Source organism: Oculina patagonica, chromosome 12 (assembly GCF_052425735.1).
Source record: "Oculina patagonica isolate OP01 chromosome 12, crgOcupat, whole genome shotgun sequence".
Taxonomy (NCBI): Eukaryota; Metazoa; Cnidaria; class Anthozoa; order Scleractinia; family Oculinidae; genus Oculina; species Oculina patagonica.
The window spans coordinates 25663472-25682809 of NC_135769.1; the positions used below are offsets into that span (position 1 = coordinate 25663472).

The 19338-nt window shown below is 38.7% G+C and overlaps 3 protein-coding genes across 3 annotated transcripts in view; all 3 read right to left on the bottom strand.

Moving 5' to 3' along the window:
• Positions 1-19338, bottom strand: part of LOC144633819 (ADP-ribosylation factor-binding protein GGA1-like) — a 105855-nt gene that overhangs the window by 34077 nt on the left and 52440 nt on the right. The gene's annotated exons all lie outside the window — the stretch shown is intronic.
• Positions 2442-7058, bottom strand: LOC144633519 (fibrinogen-like protein A). The gene is made up of 5 exons (XM_078492369.1): positions 6989-7058; positions 5343-5593; positions 4998-5112; positions 4426-4578; positions 2442-2998 (listed from the first exon to the last, which is right to left on the bottom strand). The coding sequence occupies exons 1-5, from the start codon at positions 7056-7058 to the stop codon at positions 2442-2444; spliced, it is 1146 nt and encodes a 381-aa protein (XP_078348495.1).
• LOC144633847 (uncharacterized) lies at positions 9568-17436 on the bottom strand. Its single transcript, XM_078492735.1, has 4 exons — positions 17042-17436; positions 16231-16345; positions 13403-13546; positions 9568-12584 (listed from the first exon to the last, which is right to left on the bottom strand). The coding sequence occupies exons 1-4, from the start codon at positions 17162-17164 to the stop codon at positions 12055-12057; spliced, it is 912 nt and encodes a 303-aa protein (XP_078348861.1). The 5' UTR covers positions 17165-17436; the 3' UTR covers positions 9568-12054.

Sequence of the window (19338 nt, forward strand, 5' to 3'; positions counted from 1 at the left end):
GACGGGGAGGCGAGTGGTAAATTCGAAACTGCAAGACTAGTTTATTTTCTTTGATCCCTTGCAAACGTAATTAATTAAAACTCCGAAACGGCTTTACCAAGTAAATCAAGATTCCTTGACTCATGAAACTTGGCTAAAATGCGAAAGTATGTTTGACCATAAGCCACACATAAATGTGTGAAACAGAAAACAGACAGGAAGTACCTTTAAGTTATTGTTACTTATTTTCGCAAAAATGGAACGAGCATATTTCGCGGGACTTAAATTTCGCGATAAGGGCAAAAATACGTTAAAAAAATAAAAAACTGTCAGAAACGCTAAGAATAAATTTTCGCTGGTGTCTAATTTAGCAAGGACCTTTTAAAAGGCACACAAGCAACAAAAACGTCGCCAAATAAAAAGTTTAATGAGCAATACAATGGCGTAGCCTGCGCGCGCGTTATAATTTGTTATACATTTCTTTAGAACGCTTTCTCACCTCTTAACACGTGTAGCTGCTTTCAGCTGCCTAAATCGCTAAATTCTCGGCCAAAGGAACTTAGTCTGAGTGTCAAATGGCGGTGTTAGGTAGACCCAAATTTCCAAAAACAATTTTTCCGAAATTTCATCTCCATTCGAGTTTGCTCTCAAAATTTCCGGGATTTTTGGTTGAATGGTTCGCATTTCGGAAAGTCAACACTTTCCGGATTTTCTGGAAACTTTTCCACGAAATTTCTGTACCATTCGTTCTTGTTCAGATATTTGCAGAGTTTAATTTTGGATGAATGGAACGCGCCCTTATTTCAACGAAAATAAGTGACAATAAGGTACCTTTGTTTACTGTTATTTAGGTGGCAACTTAAAAGGACATTATAGAAATGAAAATACCCCCCCCCCCCCCACCCTGACAATTTTGAAAGTAAAAAATTTATTCGTCTTCAGTTTCCCATTCAAGAACGACGGAGATGATGCAGGCTACCACTCTCCCAAGGGCACACAGGGGGTTAAATTATTACTTTCTGTTTACATTAGTCATAGGTATTTCAAACATTTACTTCATCACTTTAGTGTTTGGAGCAACGTAACTTTAGTATTGGAGGGACCCGTCCTGAATTGGGGCGACATCATCTACAATCATTACAATCTTTACTATTGTTATTTACTATAATCATTCTCATTACTAATAAATAAACAAGAAATTCAATAACATTTGATCTTTATAATTAAGAAATCCACAGTGGTAATGTTCATTCATTTGCCAAGTCTTGTGCTAGTAGTAGTAGTAGAAGTAGTAGAAGTAGTAGTAGTAGTAGTAGTAGTAGTAGTAGTGGTGGTGGTGGTGGTGGTGGTGATGGTGGTGGTGGTGGTGGTGGTGGTGGTGGTAGTAGTAGTAGTAGTAGTAATAGTAGTAGTAGTAGTCTTTATTAAGAAGCTAGTCAGAACAGACGTGTGGCTTTATAATAAAAAACAATCTAAATTAAGCTAAACTAGTAAAATAAAAACCTGTTATATGTATCTGTTACAAAGATTTTAGGAAATAAGTTTAAAAAGACATCCATTTACAAAAGTGCGTTTGAAACGTTCCGTTTTTGCTTTAGGGAGTATGAAGTCATGGCCTCTTTCTCTAAGAGCTCTGTCACGTACATGGCCAGTGTCACTTGTGATTCTGTTGAAAGGATCACTGTCCTTATTCTTAATAACATCAGATATCAAAATGATCTTATTTGTATAGCCAGAACGATAGGCTCGACGAAAAAAAGTGTCAATCCGATCTAAATATTTGACTTGATAGGCGGAGCCTCACACCTCTAATCCATACAGAAATAATGACATTATTAATGAGTAGAAGAGTTTACTAATGTAATGTAATGTAATGTAACAGGGAGTGCCGATATTGCAATTTAAAGTCTGATTTTACTGATTTTGTATGTACTTTTAGTAAAGCAACAAGTAAGATGAGGTCAAAAAACTTTCTCTTCTCCATGGTCTGTTTAACAAATAGATTCCATTTTGCCGTGCGTCTGTTCAGTTATAGATCACAGATGACGTCAAAATGTGGTAAGAACAAAAAAAGTGGCCCACGAGCCGCAAGGCGAGTGGGTCACTGTTGTTCTTACCACATTTTGACGTCTTCTGTGATCTATAACTGAACAGACCCACGGCAAAATTGAATCTATTTGTTTTATATAATAAAACTCTGATTTGTACTATGAACTCTGATCACGCGCGCGAGTCACACCACCACGTGACGTCATCTATGCGTCTGTACTCTTATAGATCATAAGTAAGAACCAATCAAAATGCGCGTAGAATTCAGGTTATTATATAATGTATATTATATTTCATTGTTACATGCACTACATGATACGAAAGGAAAAACACACTATTAACATCGTGAACCCATCATAAAAGTCTTTACAGTGTTCAAAACAGCAGAGCAAAGATGACATGTACCTGACGATTCAGCGCACAAAAATTTTCCAGAAGTCCCCCTTTGATAAATTGAATTTGGCTCCAATTTTATCATCGCACAGCCAGTTATCCTTATTGATAACCCAGGAATACATGTTAGGAATAAATGCAGCGTGGTTGTACAATCTGTATTTTCCCTTTAAGTTGGCTGATCCCCACTCTCCGACTTTGTGCAACCCACCATCCCCCCACTTATCACATTGTAAGGCTAAGCGAGAGTTATCGTCGTCCATCCTATGAAACGAATTGCAGGAAAAGGGAAGTACGTCCGTCTGACCGCTGAAGTACTGGACCACAGCTTCACCAGTGCTGTTAAGGGCAGTGGACACGTGGAACGTACGTCCCTGCTGTTTACTGCAGTGAAATCTCAGTTGGTTGAATGACAAGTGCTTTCTCAGCTGATTCATGGCTCCTATCAAGATGCGCATTACGTTGCTGCTATAGCTGCTGATTGCGCGGTATGAATCGGATACCACGGACTTTTCGATCCAATCAGAGGGAGGAGTTGAGCTGTCTGTTATGACTTTGACCACAAGAACCCAACCCCCTGAAATCAAAAAAATATAACAAATGCCAAATAAACACTAAGTACTGACTATAATGATGAATAAAGGCACACAAAATGAAAACAATTTACTGTTCATCATGAATCGAACCAATGGCCTCCCAAACTACACTGCGCGGGCGCTCTACCCATAAAACGTGAGCAACAGAAAGACTCATGAATGGAGATCAAGGCCATACATGCAAATCCTTTGCAAGCCTTTGCTAATTACAGTCAACTCTCGTTATAGCGGACACGCTCGGGGCGTCGTTTAGTGTCCGTTATAGCGAGAGTCCGTAATAGCGGGAGTCATTTCCAGTCAAATCTCTTTCGCCGGGGACCTGGATTTTGTCCGTAATAGTGAGTGTCCGCAATAGCGGATTGTCCGCAAGACGAGAGTTCACTGTAGGTGGCTCAGTTAAAAAATTATTTATTAAATAGATTTTGCAAAGCCAAACAGCGGTGCTCCCCGATTATTCACTTCTCGGACTTGAGCCGCGATCCAATGTCAAAACCCTTAACTGGTCAGCGGTCAACAAAGTACGTGACCTCGACAAGTTCTATATTTGAGCCTGCGATATGGTCATGTGGTACTTGTCAGAAGATACCTTGTTTTGACACCTATCAATTGACCATAATATGGACGTTCAGTATCAGAGTTATAAGCGGGAGTTAACCTTATTTTTGGAGTATGTCCGCCATATTGTGCGACGTCAAAGGGGGCACACGCCCACGATCCTTGCAATTCGATTGCCGCTAGCCTTGATGACCATGAGAAGTCAAATGCATGGTTTTCCTATTTCTGTGTATGCATGATTGTCCGTTTTCCATGGTTATGGGGCTCCACTCTGAGACCCTTCGGGCCGCGGATTATGACGACACAGTTGGTGAATTTGGTAAAGCTGATTTTATTTTTGACGTCAATAAATGAAACGCTACTTTATGCCAATTCATGTTAAATAGAAGTTTTCAGACATACCTTTCACGCCTTACTTGTTGATTAAGGAAATAATTAAGCGGGCTTATTAGACAATTTGGAATTTTTATCGCTCGTGTGTTTAACTTTTGCACCTATCAATGTTAAGCCCGAGGGGGGGGGGGGGGTCGGGCAAGGGGTGGGGATTTTGACATTTTCTATAAAAAAATGTCAAATTCCCCACCCTCGGGACAAAATAATTGGTCAAAATCCCCATGAAAAGGTGGTCAGATGTCCTTCAAACCTTCTATAAATGACCAAAATCCCTACCCTGGGGCCATCACGTACGATCAAAATCCCTACCCTGGGGACCTACCTCACGATCAAATTCCCGTGGTTAGCCCGACCCCCCCCCCCCCCCCCTCGGGCTTAACATTGACAGGTGCATTTTCATGGAAGCTAGTAAGGGACTAAATACATAAACGACCATGTCAGTAACAATATTTCAGTCTACCTCCATCGGTTGTCATGTCACAGTAAACTTTCAAAGGGTTGCCACTAAGTTCAGGGTCGATCCAGTACTCCCCATCTCCTGCAGATGACCCACTTTCCATTATATGTTTGCAAGAATTTCCTGGCTTCACTGAATCGTGACCCAGCGGAATTTCTAAAATGTAACAGCGATAAAACTGTCATCAGATGGGTCAATAATCCGAGTGAATGAGTTTTACTACTTGTCCTAAAAACGTGTGTCAGGATGCCCCATCTATTTGCCGGTAATCCGTATGTATGTAGAGATACTCTGAGAGAGGGAGGTCTGTTCAGCAAAGCAATACTCCACAGTTAGAATCACTGGACAGAGGTACCAACCTACCAAGTAGGTTTATGGTTAAGAATATATGAAGGTTATAAGGTAAGTAATTCTAAATGAACTATTTGTTCCGGGATGCAAGGTAATTTGGCGCGAAACCCCTGCTTTGGGAGATGGTTAGCTCATTGCCCAGATAATAAAGCATTCTTTAAAAATGAAATTTACTATTTTTTAAAGATATGTAACTATTGTTGCTAAAACATGCATTTTTTTACCTATCGAACAATCCTCTCCTGTAAACCCTACAGAACAGACACAACGGTATCCTTTGTCAGTGAATCCTGTCTGACAGCGGCCGTTCAATGAACACGGATTGTTGACACAAATGTTCTGTTGAGGAAAGGCACGATGTCGTTATTTTACTTAAACTGCTAGAATTCATTTTGTGTTTCGTGGATGTAAGGCATTCCAAGGCATTCTCGGACGGATGGACGGACAAACAGACAGACAGACACAGAGAGTCAGACAGACAGACGGACGGACGGAAGGAAAGAACGTTTCCAGAAAGACTTCAGACAACGAACTTTAACAAAATATACCATTTATGATAAAATTCTTACCTTTGCTGGTCTGTAAATTGTCCCATTTCGTTGTTTGAGATCCTCAGGATGTAAATCATGATCTGAATCACTTAATTCACATACAAATGCTCCGCTATCCCCAGGCCCAAAGTTGATCGACACACACTCGTCCTCCATGTAACATTTCAACTCACAATCATCTTGCGAGTTTACCAGGTAACTCTTGACCACGTGACCAAGCAGAGCACGGCCTTCAGCTGTTGTTTTGAATTCCAGTGTTCGGCAGTCACCTATGACAGTTCGTGTAATATTACATAACGTTAAATCATGTAGCACTTAGCATTGCCAGTTTTATTCCAAAAATATTTTTGTTCTCACTGATTGCTCTGTATACGTACTAAGTTTAAATCCGAGAATTTATCCCTTAGTTGGTGATTTTCCCTTCATCAACCCCAGGTACTTCCGTTAATTAAAGTTATCGAATTTATAGAACACAACTCCTTTTCAGAAACCGAACATTTAGATTATTTCATTGGTCTTCAATTGCATACAACATCTAGTGAAAACAGTAAGCAGCGCTGTTTTCTGCAAAAGAGAAATTTCCACAAGTCAGAAAATTAATAATGTAAAATAAATGACGCAATATGATTGGCTTACACAAGTGTAGGTCTTTGAATTTGAAATGAGCTGTTTCAATTCTTCCAATTGATACCTGTAACCCATTACATTTGAAGGCATTGTTACATTTGTCAGTCAAACCCTTACAATACTAGAGGGCGTTATTACATTTGTGATCAAACCCTTATTACATTTGAGGGCGTTATTACATTTGTGGTAACACCCCTATTACATTTGAGGGCGTTATTACATTTGTAGTAACACCCCTATTACATTTGAGGGCGTTATTACATTTGTGGTAACACCCCTATTACATTTGAGGGCGTTATTACATTTGTGGCTTCTACATACCCTAAGGTGTCTCTAAGCCAAGTAAAAAAAGAGAGGAAATGTTTCTCCTCCAGATTTCTATAAAAAAGACAGCGGGCGTGGGCTTTTTTGTTATTTTTTATCTATTATTTTGTTGCATTCCTTCCCTGCATTTGAAAATCAATTTTTTTTCTTTAACGTCAAATTCTCCAGAAGCAAACTTACAAAATAAATCCTTCAAGGTAATTGACCCATCCAGTACGAACCTGACGTACTAAGGCTTTAAAATTTTAGCCTGCGTTTGTACCGGAAAACGTTGGCTAACGTTTTCAAATTGCAATCCGATCCATTTCCATCCGAGCCATCCGCAGTCAAATGCACTTTTAAACAGTTTTAATGCTCTTATAAAGCAATTGTTAATAAAAATGGACCGTTATTTTTATGTTTCTTACGACGCAAATAGAAATTTGGGTTGTTCAAAAATCTAGCGTAGAGCACAGTATTTATTCTAGCTGCAAGTAGAGTTCTATACACTGATCAGTTGGGCTTGTTTTTTGTCGGCAGTTTATGTTGTATCTTGTCGTTATTTCTTTTTCTGTTTTTGTATATGCTGATCTGTTTCCCCGTTTGTCCGTGTCATTGTTTTATCAGAAAGAGAAACACCAAATACTATACCGATCCGGTACCGGGCATTCATTTTGTCAATTAATATGGAGGTTTAGCTAATGCAAGAACAATATATTAAGCTAAAATCTTACCGTTATTTTGTGAACAGCTTCCCAAAGCAAAAAGGTAAAACGAAAAACCTACGACTCTGTTAAACCTCATATCGGGAAACATTAAACTTGTATAAAACCTGAATCTGTAAAAGAGTAGCCTATTTTCGCCCCGTGTGAGTTCCAATATAGTTTCATTTAATTATTAATGGTAGATACAACTGTCTGAACTGAAGTCGTGAATAACTCGAATACCTTTAATTTTCTATATGAAAAATGTTTTTTTTTTGTCTGGCGAAGGTTAAATTTTCACACGGAGGCTATTCTATTCTATTCTAAAAATATGATCGATCCACCAGCCGCAAATTTGTCGCCCAGGTTACGGTAATTTAGCACTAATGCTGTTACGATGTTAACACATAAAAGAAAAGTATATAAATTATATATCTTAAAAGGTTTTCTTACCAAAACCATGTAAGGTGAAGATACATTATTAGTAACAACAAATCATGAAAAATTGATACTTTTTAGAATTTTATTCATTAGATCCATTACTCATTATTGTGGGCGATTCAATGCTATTTTCATTTAAGTGTTGATTTGCCACCTTGTGTACAGGTCTAGTAGATGGTACCAACATGTTCTACAATAAAAGACATAAAACAAAAACGACGAAATTGAAAAAAAAAAATGTGACGGTAGCTGGTCAGTTTATTGAGAATTATCTTCGTTTTTACAGAAATCCTTTGGCAGATGCCATCGAATGGTTTTCTGACTTAATTCCTTTTCATTACTGCTAACTTTATATAGTCTTTATTGTACTAATAAATCCGTCTAAAATTAGATACTCAACGAAAGAAGTGTAAGGCGTACATAAGCGTATGTCTCAACTTAAATGACGGGGAGGCGAGTGGTAAATTCGAAACTGCAAGACTAGTTTATTTTCTTTGATCCCTTGCAAACGTAATTAATTAAAACTCCGAAACGGCTTTACCAAGTAAATCAAGATTCCTTGACTCATGAAACTTGGCTAAAATGCGAAAGTATGTTTGACCATAAGCCACACATAAATGTGTGAAACAGAAAACAGACAGGAAGTACCTTTAAGTTATTGTTACTTATTTTCGCAAAAATGGAACGAGCATATTTCGCGGGACTTAAATTTCGCGATAAGGGCGAAAATACGTTAAAAAATAAAAAAACTGTCAGAAACGCTAAGAATAAATTTTCGCTGGTGTCTTATTTAGCAAGGACCTTTTAAAAGGCATACAAGCAACAAAAACGTCGCCAAATAAAAAGTTTAATGAGCAATACAATGGCGTAGCCTGCGCGCGCGTTATAATTTGTTATACATTTCTTTAGAACGCTTTCTCACCTCTTAACACGTGTAGCTGCTTTCAGCTGCCTAAATCGCTAAATTCTCGGCCAAAGGAACTTAGTCTGAGTGTAAAATGGCGGTGTTAGGTAGACCCAAATTTCCAAAAACAATTTTTCCGAAATTTCATCTCCATTCGAGTTTGCTCTCAAAATTTCCGGGATTTTTGGTTGAATGGTTCGCATTTCGGAAAGTCAACACTTTCCGGATTTTCTGGAAACTTTTCCACGAAATTTCTGTACCATTCGTTCTTGTTCAGATATTTGCAGAGTTTAATTTTGGATGAATGGAACGCGCCCTTATTTCAACGAAAATAAGTGACAATAAGGTACCTTTGTTTACTGTTATTTAGGTGGCAACTAAAAAGGACATTATAGAAATGAAAATAACCCCCCCCCCCCCTGACAATTTTGAAAGTAAAAAATTTATTCGTCTTCAGTTTGCCTTATTAAATTAAATTATTAAATAAAACCTAAGCACCATAAACCTCAGTTTTGTGTGGAAGAGAGTACTGTTGGTGACCTGGCTCGTCCCCAGATTAGGTTCTATTTGTGAGCTTATGTTTTTTTTCCGTCTGATTTAGCCTTCGAGTACAGCCGCCTCTCATCGCTCCCGCTACTACGTGCGAAACGCAAAGAAGGACTCTTCGCGTTTCGCATGTACTAGCGGGAGCGAATGAGTGGCGGCTGTATATATTCGCAGGCTATGTCTGATTAAACATCTTTCAGTTTTAGCCAGTCAATACGCGCAGGCTTAACTGTATCAATAATCATAGCGCGCGTAATATTGAATTTATATTATAACGGACACTTAACGATGCACCAACCAGAACTTTAAGTAGAATAACAATTTAGTTTAACGTTCAAGTGTCTAAAAGTGTACAGTCACTATTACTAAGTCGGTGCGTCTTTACATGCACTAGCGTAATGCTTCCGGGGGGGGGGGGAGTACTCGGGATGACGGCCGGAATGGGGTAAAAATCAAGACCCAAAAAATCTCTAGGGCTTCCAAAATAAACCCCCAAAAATACCATGCCGAATTTCTGACCCATAAATTTTCAGAAAAGGGGAATGATTTAACACAATATAAAAGAAACACGTTTATTTGCACTTTTTTCGCAAAGCTGTGCGGCCAAGCCACTACCAAGAATCTTTAGATTGTTTTTAATACCCCCCCCCCCCTCCGAAAATAAAACCCGTATTTAATCAAGCCATCCGAAAAAAAAACTTGCCAAATTTTCCTACCCCCAAATATCATGGAATCGAAAATTTCAAACCTCAAAAAATTATTTGATCAATCCCGTCACTTAAATTCCCGAGTACCTGAGTCTGGGGTAATGTTCCATAACTGCTGTCCCTTAACCCAGTTTATGCAGCATGAAGTGGCTTCAAGTACTGCGGTTTCCCCTGGATGGGATGATATAGTCTAGTGCAGGTTACCTCAGGCTTTTTTTCAGGTTGCCTTTCAGGGACGGCTCTACACAGGCTATAGTTTTCCGGTAACTATTCAAACTTCTGGGTAAAGAGTTGTAGTATAAACAGTGAAGTGTCTGTGCCCAAAAACACAAAACAGGACCCCCAGCCAGAGATCGAACAGGAACCACTAATTACTAGACCAAGGCTGGTTTTTACTAGTGATCGCGACGGAGTCGGAGACGTAATCAGAAGCGCAGAGTGTAAGATCAAGTGAAAATCAAACCGACCAATTCCACTCATGTCTCTGTCGCTTGTGATCTAGAGAAAATGGAAACATTCTGATTCTTCTGATTTCGACTCTGCTGAGCTTATGACTCCGCTTACGACTTTGATTTTCGATTTTCCCTAGGTCGCAAGCGCTCTTATACTACTCCGACTCCAACTCTGACAAGGTAGCTAGTGAAAACCAAACTTGCATAAATAAGGGACGTTTCGATTTAAAATACTGAAACCTTCTTCAGTTGATGCGCTTAACATCTATGGTTACATTTACTTCTTCATGAGAAGCTGCCACAATACAACAACACCAACACCTGAACTTCAACCACAGTCTCAAACACGCATTGGTTTTGTCATTTTACGTTAAAGGAATTTCGGAACAAATTCCAAGAGCTTTGACACTGCTTTAAATCAATTCAACGTAAATGCCGCCCATAAACCCGTAAAGACTGTCGGCTCAATCCTAAAAAAAAACCATAAGACAAGTTTAATCAAGACCTATCGACGGGAGTTGTTTATAAAACTAACTGAAAAGACTGTGAGAAAGTTTACATCAGACAAACATCAAGCACTAAAAGAACAGAGAAAGAGAACACAAAAGAGCTGTTTTCACAGGTGACAAGAACTCCCTGTCGACCCAACATTGCGCGCAAACTTCTCACGAATTTCGACGAGGTCGAGATTGTGGACCGTTGTTCTCAGTAGTTACGCACTCTGTTTTTAGAAACATGGCATTCCATCCGTGAACCAAACTGGATCAACGAACACCTGTACATTCTTGACATGTACAAAATCCTGGCCAATCCTTAGTAGTTTCTCGCCATTCTAAAAACATCTCATTTACCTCTGGACGACATTTGAACTTACGCTTAAGAAGGTACAGTATTTTTAACCGAAACGTCCGACTTTAATTTTTTTAGTCAGTGACAACAATTTTTTGCCATTTTTAATTTCAACTTTACTTTTCAAGAATGAAAGCTTGACCTCGTATTTGATATGTGTTATTACTATTATTAGCGAAGCTCCCCTGAGAACGGGAAGCGGAGCCCTTTAACCATAAAAAAGGTCAATCATGGATGCATAGCAATAGGAAACTCGTGCATTTGATTTTTCATGGTCATCAAAGCTAGTGGCAAGAATCGCAGGCGCCTGCTCCCTACGTTATACGACGTACGTCGCACAAACATGGCAGACTTACTCCAGAAATAGGTCTGGTCTGCTTACATCTTTAACTGGACATCCGTATTATGATCAACTGGCAGCAGTCCAAACAAGATATCATATGGCCATATCGCGAGCTCAGGCGTAGAACTTATCGAGGTCGAGTGTTTATTTTGAAGTTGACCACTGATCAGGTAATGTTTTTGCCATTGAATCGCGGGCTCAAGTCCTACATTATTCTGTCTATGATAAGTCAATTAAGGTTTACATAATAACTGAGGAGCTCCTCTTTTAGGCTTGGCTAAATCCTTTTAATATTATTGTCCAAAGCACAATTAAGCTTTTAAGGTTTTTCCAAGGTTTATATACGGTCGTGAACCTTCGAGCAATGAAATCGCGGCAATTTTCTGCTCTTTCAGTTGAATTTTTTTAGGCTTCATAAGCTTTAGTTCCCTCTATTAATTAACGATTACTGCATATTCGTTGCAAATAAATGATTGAAACAATGAAAGGGCCCTGTTGGCCCAGATAAATATTGAGATTTGCAAGGCAACGCGGGGAAACTTTAATAAAAAAGTTCAGACGTCTTTTATGATCTATAACTGCACAGACGCACGACAAAACGGAATCTATTTGTTAAGTAGACCTTGAGGAACTATGCTCGATTTGATAAATAAACATACCAAATTGGCAACAAACGCAATTTTCCCCACTTCAATGCCGGTTTTATCATTTATCTAGCTCAAAGATTAATTAAAGGAAATTTCTTCCCAGCATTACAATTTGCCAAACTTCCTCCATTACAAGTTGCCAAACTTGTTTTAGTTTCCTCGTTTACTTTCAGTATTGCCTACTCAGCAAAGTCTGCTGTTAGCGCACTAGCGCACAAAAACCTTCCAAAAATCGCCTTTCGATACCGTATCACTAGTGTCATCGCATTCTTTTCTCCCGTCTTTGTAAGGATTAATGGACCAGATATATTTCCGAGGGATGTATGCTGCGTTTCCGTACATCCGGGCCTCTCCCTTAAATTTGTCATACCCCCATTTACCATCGGTACCCCACAGGCGACATGACGAGGCCAGTCGTGAATTGTCGTCTGTCATTCGTACGAACGATCCACAGGCGTCGGGCTTGATATCCGTCTGACCGCTGAAGTACTGGACTACAGCTTCACCAGTGCTGTTGGGGGCTGTGGTCACGTGGAACGTACGTCCCTGCTGTTTACTGCAGTGGAATCTAATTTGAGTGAAAGGCAAGTGTGCTCTCAACTGTTTCATGGCGGAATTCGATATACGTGTCAAGTTGTTAAAATAGTTTTGAATTCCTTGGTAATCGTCATCAGGGCGCGAGGATAAGGAGGGTAAACGGCCATTTATCACAATATTGGCAACAAGAAGCCATCCGCCTGGAAGAAAAGTGTCAAAGGAATTAATTCAAAAACTTTTAAAGCGAAATAAAAAGAAGTGTTTGATTGTCATAAATATATGCTGTTTAAATTCGCGGGGAACAGATTCCGCTCATCGGTATGCATTTAGGAAAAGTGTTTGCACGAAGAGCGAAGACTGATACTGAAAATGAGCGAAACATTTATGAACAGGCTCTGCAATGTTTCTGCATCAATAATTGCACGTGCAAAGCGCTGTGTGGTAAAATACTCTCTTTTACAATGCATTAATTGTTCTTTCTACAAAAGCCTGTGTAATAAAATTAGCAAAAGGTTAACTTTAATTGCTTACAGCATTGCCACAAAGCGCTATTCCTTCAATAAAAAACGATTCATATGCGCCTCGATTATTTAACAATTATCCTGCGAAATCGCGCGGAATATCGCCTGTTACTTAGCCGAGGAGGCCGTAGGCCGAGTTGGCTAAAATCAGACGATATTCCGCAAGATTGAGCAGGATAATTGTTTAATATTCAACAAATTGTCAACGATACACATTTTGCAGATAGAAAAACTGTATTTATGCAGCGCTTTACAAGATTTCGGACGAATCTTCGCAACCTACGTATATTTTATGTACGGATGACAGATAACGTTAACATTTTGACCATACATGGGCAGCGTGCGCATGTGTTGAATAATAATATACAATATCCCTGTAAATTTTAAAGTAACACCCTACCAATATATTCATGGTAATTTTATCCCCTGTGACCTAAATTAAAGGAAATCTTTCACATCTTACAACAAACAGTAGAATCCTGATACTTTAGTTTTACCTCCATCAGTTGTCATATCACAGTAGACCTTTAAAGTACTCCCATCATTTTCAGGGTCAATCAGATACTCTCCGTCGCCAACAGAGAGGCCTCTCTGCAAAACATCTTGACAGGAAATTCCAGGCTTCGTTTCTGTTTCCTTTTCTAGCATGATAAGGAGAAAATTGATTCATTTATTTTCTTTAGTGCAAGAGTGCCTGATAGTCGTATTAAATAAAGAACAACACAAAACCCAACAAAATCTGGAATATTGAAAAAGCTTGAACTTGCATTTCGAACCTCGAAATGCCATAATCAACATCAACATTGAGACCGTTTTAGACCATAATTCTAATAGGCCTTATGTATGATAACTTCATAAGTTCAAAATTCACCACCAAGCTTCGTTTACGCTAATTATTCTGAACCTTTTTCCACCTTCATGCAGTTTTCACGAGGGCATTCTTTACATCTTTGCTGCTTTGAGAATTCGATCATGATAATTTTTACAAGTATACACTTCGAAAGCGAGGCTTAGCTTAGTGGTGAAACTAGTTATTCTGATCATGACGTAAACATGCATAAGGGCTATCGGTCCCAATTGCAGGCCAGTGTTACGAATCAGGACCTTTTAATTTGTTATAAACAGCGGCCTGAAGGCATCCGAGGAAATGAAGTTGTTTTATAAACTTTTACCTCTTCAAATTTATCGTTGTACGATTTATATGTAACATCTGTTTAATTATTGTTATTAATATCCGATCGAGAATGGTGTGAATAAACATCAAAATATTCCGATTCAACCTACTTTTTGTTCTTCGGAAATAATCATAACTTGATAACTCTGAAAGATGCTGATCTTCGGGTTATGTTTTGTTCTTTATTTTTTGATGTTCTCAGTACAATAAGAACCACAATAAGCAGTGGCGGATCCAGACCTTCAGCTAAGTGGGGGCCCTTTTCATCCAGACTTAAAGAATAAGGGGGTGGGGGGCGCTCTTGAAAATAATTTTCTCAGCGTATAACCTGTGTTTGGCCTGAAAATAAGGTGGGGGCTCTGCTCCCCTGGGCCCCTCTACTAGATCAGCCATTCATAAGTAAAACTCTCAAGTGGAACAATACGAACGACTCTAAAGTGGCTAATAAGATGACGACGATGATGATGATGATGGTGATCACGATGATTAATAAATAAAGTAAAAGTAATCTTCATTTCCATGCTCAAGCTTTTCAGGCAAACAAAATCTACTTTGTCATGGCGAGAGAAAATATTCTTTTTTCGAACAATATTCTGAAGGTGGGGGGAGGGGGCTATAAATCTCATTTATTATATATATAGCGAGAATTTTAAGCAATAAACCTTGCAAATAGAATTCTATATTTGCTATATTTTCACATGTGAAAAAAGCGATACGTCCAATCAGCTTCGCGTATAGCTTTCTTCACATGTGAAAAATATAACCAATCAGCATCTAGAGTAGTACGACTAAACAAATCACAGCGCGAGAATTTAAATGGTTTCTAACGAGGTTGAGAAAGCGAGCGGCAAGTTTGCTCTCGACGGCAGTTTATGCTTTGAAAACATGGCTACACGTTTTGTTTCTTTACAAAACTTTGCCTTTTAAGAACTTAATGGAAATGCAAGCCAACAGAAACACGCTAAGCAAAACCTAAAGAATACAGCAGTGATAAAAATCACTCTTGAAAGGCGAAGTGAAGACAGGCGAACGCGAAGTGTCGATAAGTGAAAGCGAATTGAAGACAAGACTTTCATCGGAACTTACAACACATCCGCGGACTTTCTAAGAGTATTCAGGCACTCTTGGGATCGTCTTGGTAAAGTAAATTGTATTTTTTAATTGGATTTACGTCGTAATTATAGTTTAATTAACCGCGGACTCCTTGTGTTGTCACAATTTGTTCAAAATTCGCCAGTTGATTCGCTAGTAGTTTATTCGCTTGTGGCGAAGTTTCCTCGATGCGATACGAAGTTTATAAATGTAATGCAGTGTGTTTATTTAAATAAAGTTCTTGTCTAGGAGAGTTTGTCGCCGGTAATTTTTTTTTTTATTATTGAAATAGCGAATTCGCTTGTAAAGCTATGTGCCTTTGCAGCTTTGTTTTCTCGCGCCGTTAACTGTTGTATGCTAAAGGTTATAAACTGGAAAAATCGGCGTAAAGTGCTCAATGGTTGAATTCTCGTTATATATATAAAGAACAAATTACAGCATAGAAAGTGCTTTGTACGGATTTTTATTCACTCGTTGCAAAACTTTGGAAAACTCACTCGTTCGCTACGCTCACTCGTTCGTTTCCCAAAATTTTGCAACTCGTGAATATAAATCCGTACGGCGCACCTTCTATGAAGTAATCTATATTTATTTACCCAGTCCACATTTTGCCCAAATCCTACTTCCCATCCTAATGTTTACCCGATTTTCCAAATCCCATGTCCCATTTCTATTGTTTATTTGTTAGTTATTCCCAGTCCCAGTGATCCATATTTCTTTTTCCCAGAATAAATTTGCGCAAATCCCAGTTCCCATTTTACCCCTACAATCATTCTTAAAAACAAGCTAAAACACGCCCTGTTAAAGATAACATATACAAAATGGCCAGCTGGTAATGTTGCAATAAAGTGAAGCCACTCACTTCGTTCGTGGTTCAGCGTACATTTCACTGCAACATTATGTAAGGTCATTTCTTTATGTCTACAATTCATAATGAACACTAGCGGCGTAGTGGACGTGTTAAGGAATCTGTTAAATTTATAGTTCAAACAATTGCCTTGCGTAACAATGAGCCTAACAAAGCAATCCACATTTTTTGTTTGTTTGTTTGTTTTTTACCTATCGAGCAGTCCTCTCCTGTAAATCTTGCAGAACACACACAACGGTATCCTGTGTCAGTGAATCCTGTCTGACATCGGCCGTTCAATGAACACGGATTGTTGACACAAAAGTTCTGTACAAAAGAAGAAAAAAGAAAGAAATTGCAATCAAAATATGCCATCACAAACGATTTGTCTAGAAGCAATGTACAAAATCGATGGGTCCACCCCAGATAAGATTTAAACCCCAGAATAATACGTTGAATTCTCCCCTAGGCTTTCATGCTCGGGACCAACTCAAGCTGTCTGCCTTTCAGAGGGAATCCTCCTTGAAGACAATGTTATCTTGACAAACAATATCCAGCCAACCATGTTTGCCTTAGTTAAGGAGTTTCCGAATTGAAGTGGTGGCCGCTTTAAGAGAGTTGACAACTGGCAGGCAGGCAGACAAACAGACAAACAGACAGACAAACAGACAGACAGACAGACAGACAGACAGACAGACGAGCGGAAGGACAAACAGAGAGACAGAACACTGACAACAGACAGACAAACAGACAAACAGACAGACAGACAGACAGACAGACAGACAGACAGACAGACAGATAGATAGACAGACGGCCAGAAAGACAGACGGACGGACGGACGGACAGACAGACAGACACGCAGACACACAGACAAACAGACAGACAAACACAGACAGACAGACAGACAGACAGACAGACAGACAGACAGAAAGGACGAGAAGAAAGACTACGGACGACTAACAATGAAGTTGAAATAAGTGAGCTTTTTTAGTTAAAAATGTGCCACCCGCTATTAAATCTTACCTTAGCTGGTCTGTAAGTAAATCCATCTTGTTTTCTAAGATCGTTGGGATGTAAATTATGATCTGAATCACTCAGTTCACACAAATATGCTCCGCCATCTCCACGCCCAAAGTTGATCGACATACACTCGTCCTCTAAGTAACATTTCAACTCACAATCATCTTGCGAGTTTAACAGGTAACTCTTGACCACGTGACCAAACAGAGCACTGCCTTCAACTGTTGCTTTAAACTCCAGTGTACGGCAGTCACCTATGACAATTCGTGTTATATTACATAATGTTAAATCACTTGTTATCTACCAATCGAAGCCAGTTTAGCATTGCCAGTTTTAGTGCTAATATGTTCTTACCGGCTGCTCTATATTTCCATGCTTTGATGTTGATTTAAATCCGATAATTTAGTAACATAATGTCCGTTACTTGGTAATTTTCATTTATTTCAAGGGCTTTTTAATATAAAAAGGCAAAATTAAAAAATAATAATAAGTTAGGGTGCTAAGCGTTTTTAGGATATCAATGATATGCAAAATTAATGAAAAGAAAAGCTAAGAAAATATTACGAAAGGAGTCCAAGACAATAAAATGCTTACTGGTACAAAATAAATTTATAAGTTCTTCTGGCAGTTGTAATTTTGTTTGCCTCCGCGATGAGATTACTTAGCTAGACCTGCAAGGCCCTGGCATGAGAGTGTAAGAAATCTCCTAGTCATGATCATTTTTTTTTCTTCCTTGTGGGGTTTGTCGCCCGAAGAGTCCAAGAGAAATAATATGCTCTATGGTACAGTAATAAATTTACTAGTACTTTTGGCAGTTCAATATTTTCCCTTTCTCGCACCTACTGAAGCAGACCTGGTCAAACCCGGTTACGCCGGTAAAGTATTTTATTTGCGCTCCACGATGAAATTAAACCTCCCTGGCCCTGGCATGATCAGTACGTGTTATTTCTCTCTGGTGCGTTTGATCACCCGTGGAATCAAATTGCCAAGTTCCCGGCCAAGTTCGTGAAAACCAAGATATATAGTAACGTTTTCCATTCGTGTTGCGGCTATTGACGGAATTGTTTATGTTATTTTCACGCTCATGTCAAATGGCCAATTTCGGGGTATAAGTTTTGGTTTGGTTCAATTTTGTTTTCGAAAATGAGAAACGACCAGAAACACCTTGATGGATTTTGGTTTTCCCTGACGACGTTTTAAATAATATCCTGGGGTGTTTTTTAACGATACTGTAAACCAATACCGCCGTACTCGCTTGTAGCAGTTTTTATATTATCAAAATGAAAGCGTAGAGGCCATAAAAAAAGTTTGCTTAGAATTTAAAAAAAAAATCATGAAATAAAATAAAATAATCATGAAAAGTACTAGCTATCGGAAAACAGCAGTTAATCTAGCTGTAAGGTAAACTTCAAAACACTGATAAAAGGCTTTTCCTGTTGGCGGTTAATACTGTACATTCTTGTCGCTTTGTTTTTACTTCTTTTTATGCACGGGTTTGTCCTTGTCATTTTTTTTCCTTTTCCCCGGTGTTAAGTGCTGACGGTTTAAGAGAAAAGAAACCATACTGATTGTAACAGGCATCAATATAGGGTTTAAACTTAACTTTCAACAATACGTTAAGTCAAGATCTTACCGTCAGTCTGTGAACAGTTTCCAACGGCAAGAAGGTAGAGCAGAAAAGCAATGATTCTGTAAAACATCGTATCAAGAGACAGTTAAATTGTACAAAACCTGAGAACTGTAAAAGCAGCAGCCTTCTTTTCGCTCCGTGTTAGTTTTAATGTCTGCTCATTTATTAATGTTGGATAAGAGAATGCCTGGAAAGTCGTAAATAATTTATGAAACTTTATTATTTATTATTAAAAATGTTTTTTTTTTAGCGCAAGGTTGAATTTTGTCGCTTAGTCCAGGATAGACCACCCGCAAAATGTGCCGCGCATGTTCCGGCAAATTTGTAAGCACACTTTTGATAAATATAGGAATGGAAGATATGTCACATAACGCCTGGTCACATATATGTCTTACAAATGTTTCATTTTCAAAGACCTCGTAATGGTGAAGCAACATCAAAACAACAAAACATAAAAAAATTGATACTTTTTACAATTTTTGACTGTCTAATGATGATTCATTAGTGGCATTATTCATTATTTTGTAGGCGATTCAGTGCTAGAGATTTTCGTTAAAGCGTTGATTTGACACCTTGTATACGAGTTCAATAACTAGTGCCAACAGGTTCATCAATACAACAAAAACCACGAAATTAAAAAATAAATGCGATGTCAGCTGGTCAGTTTGTT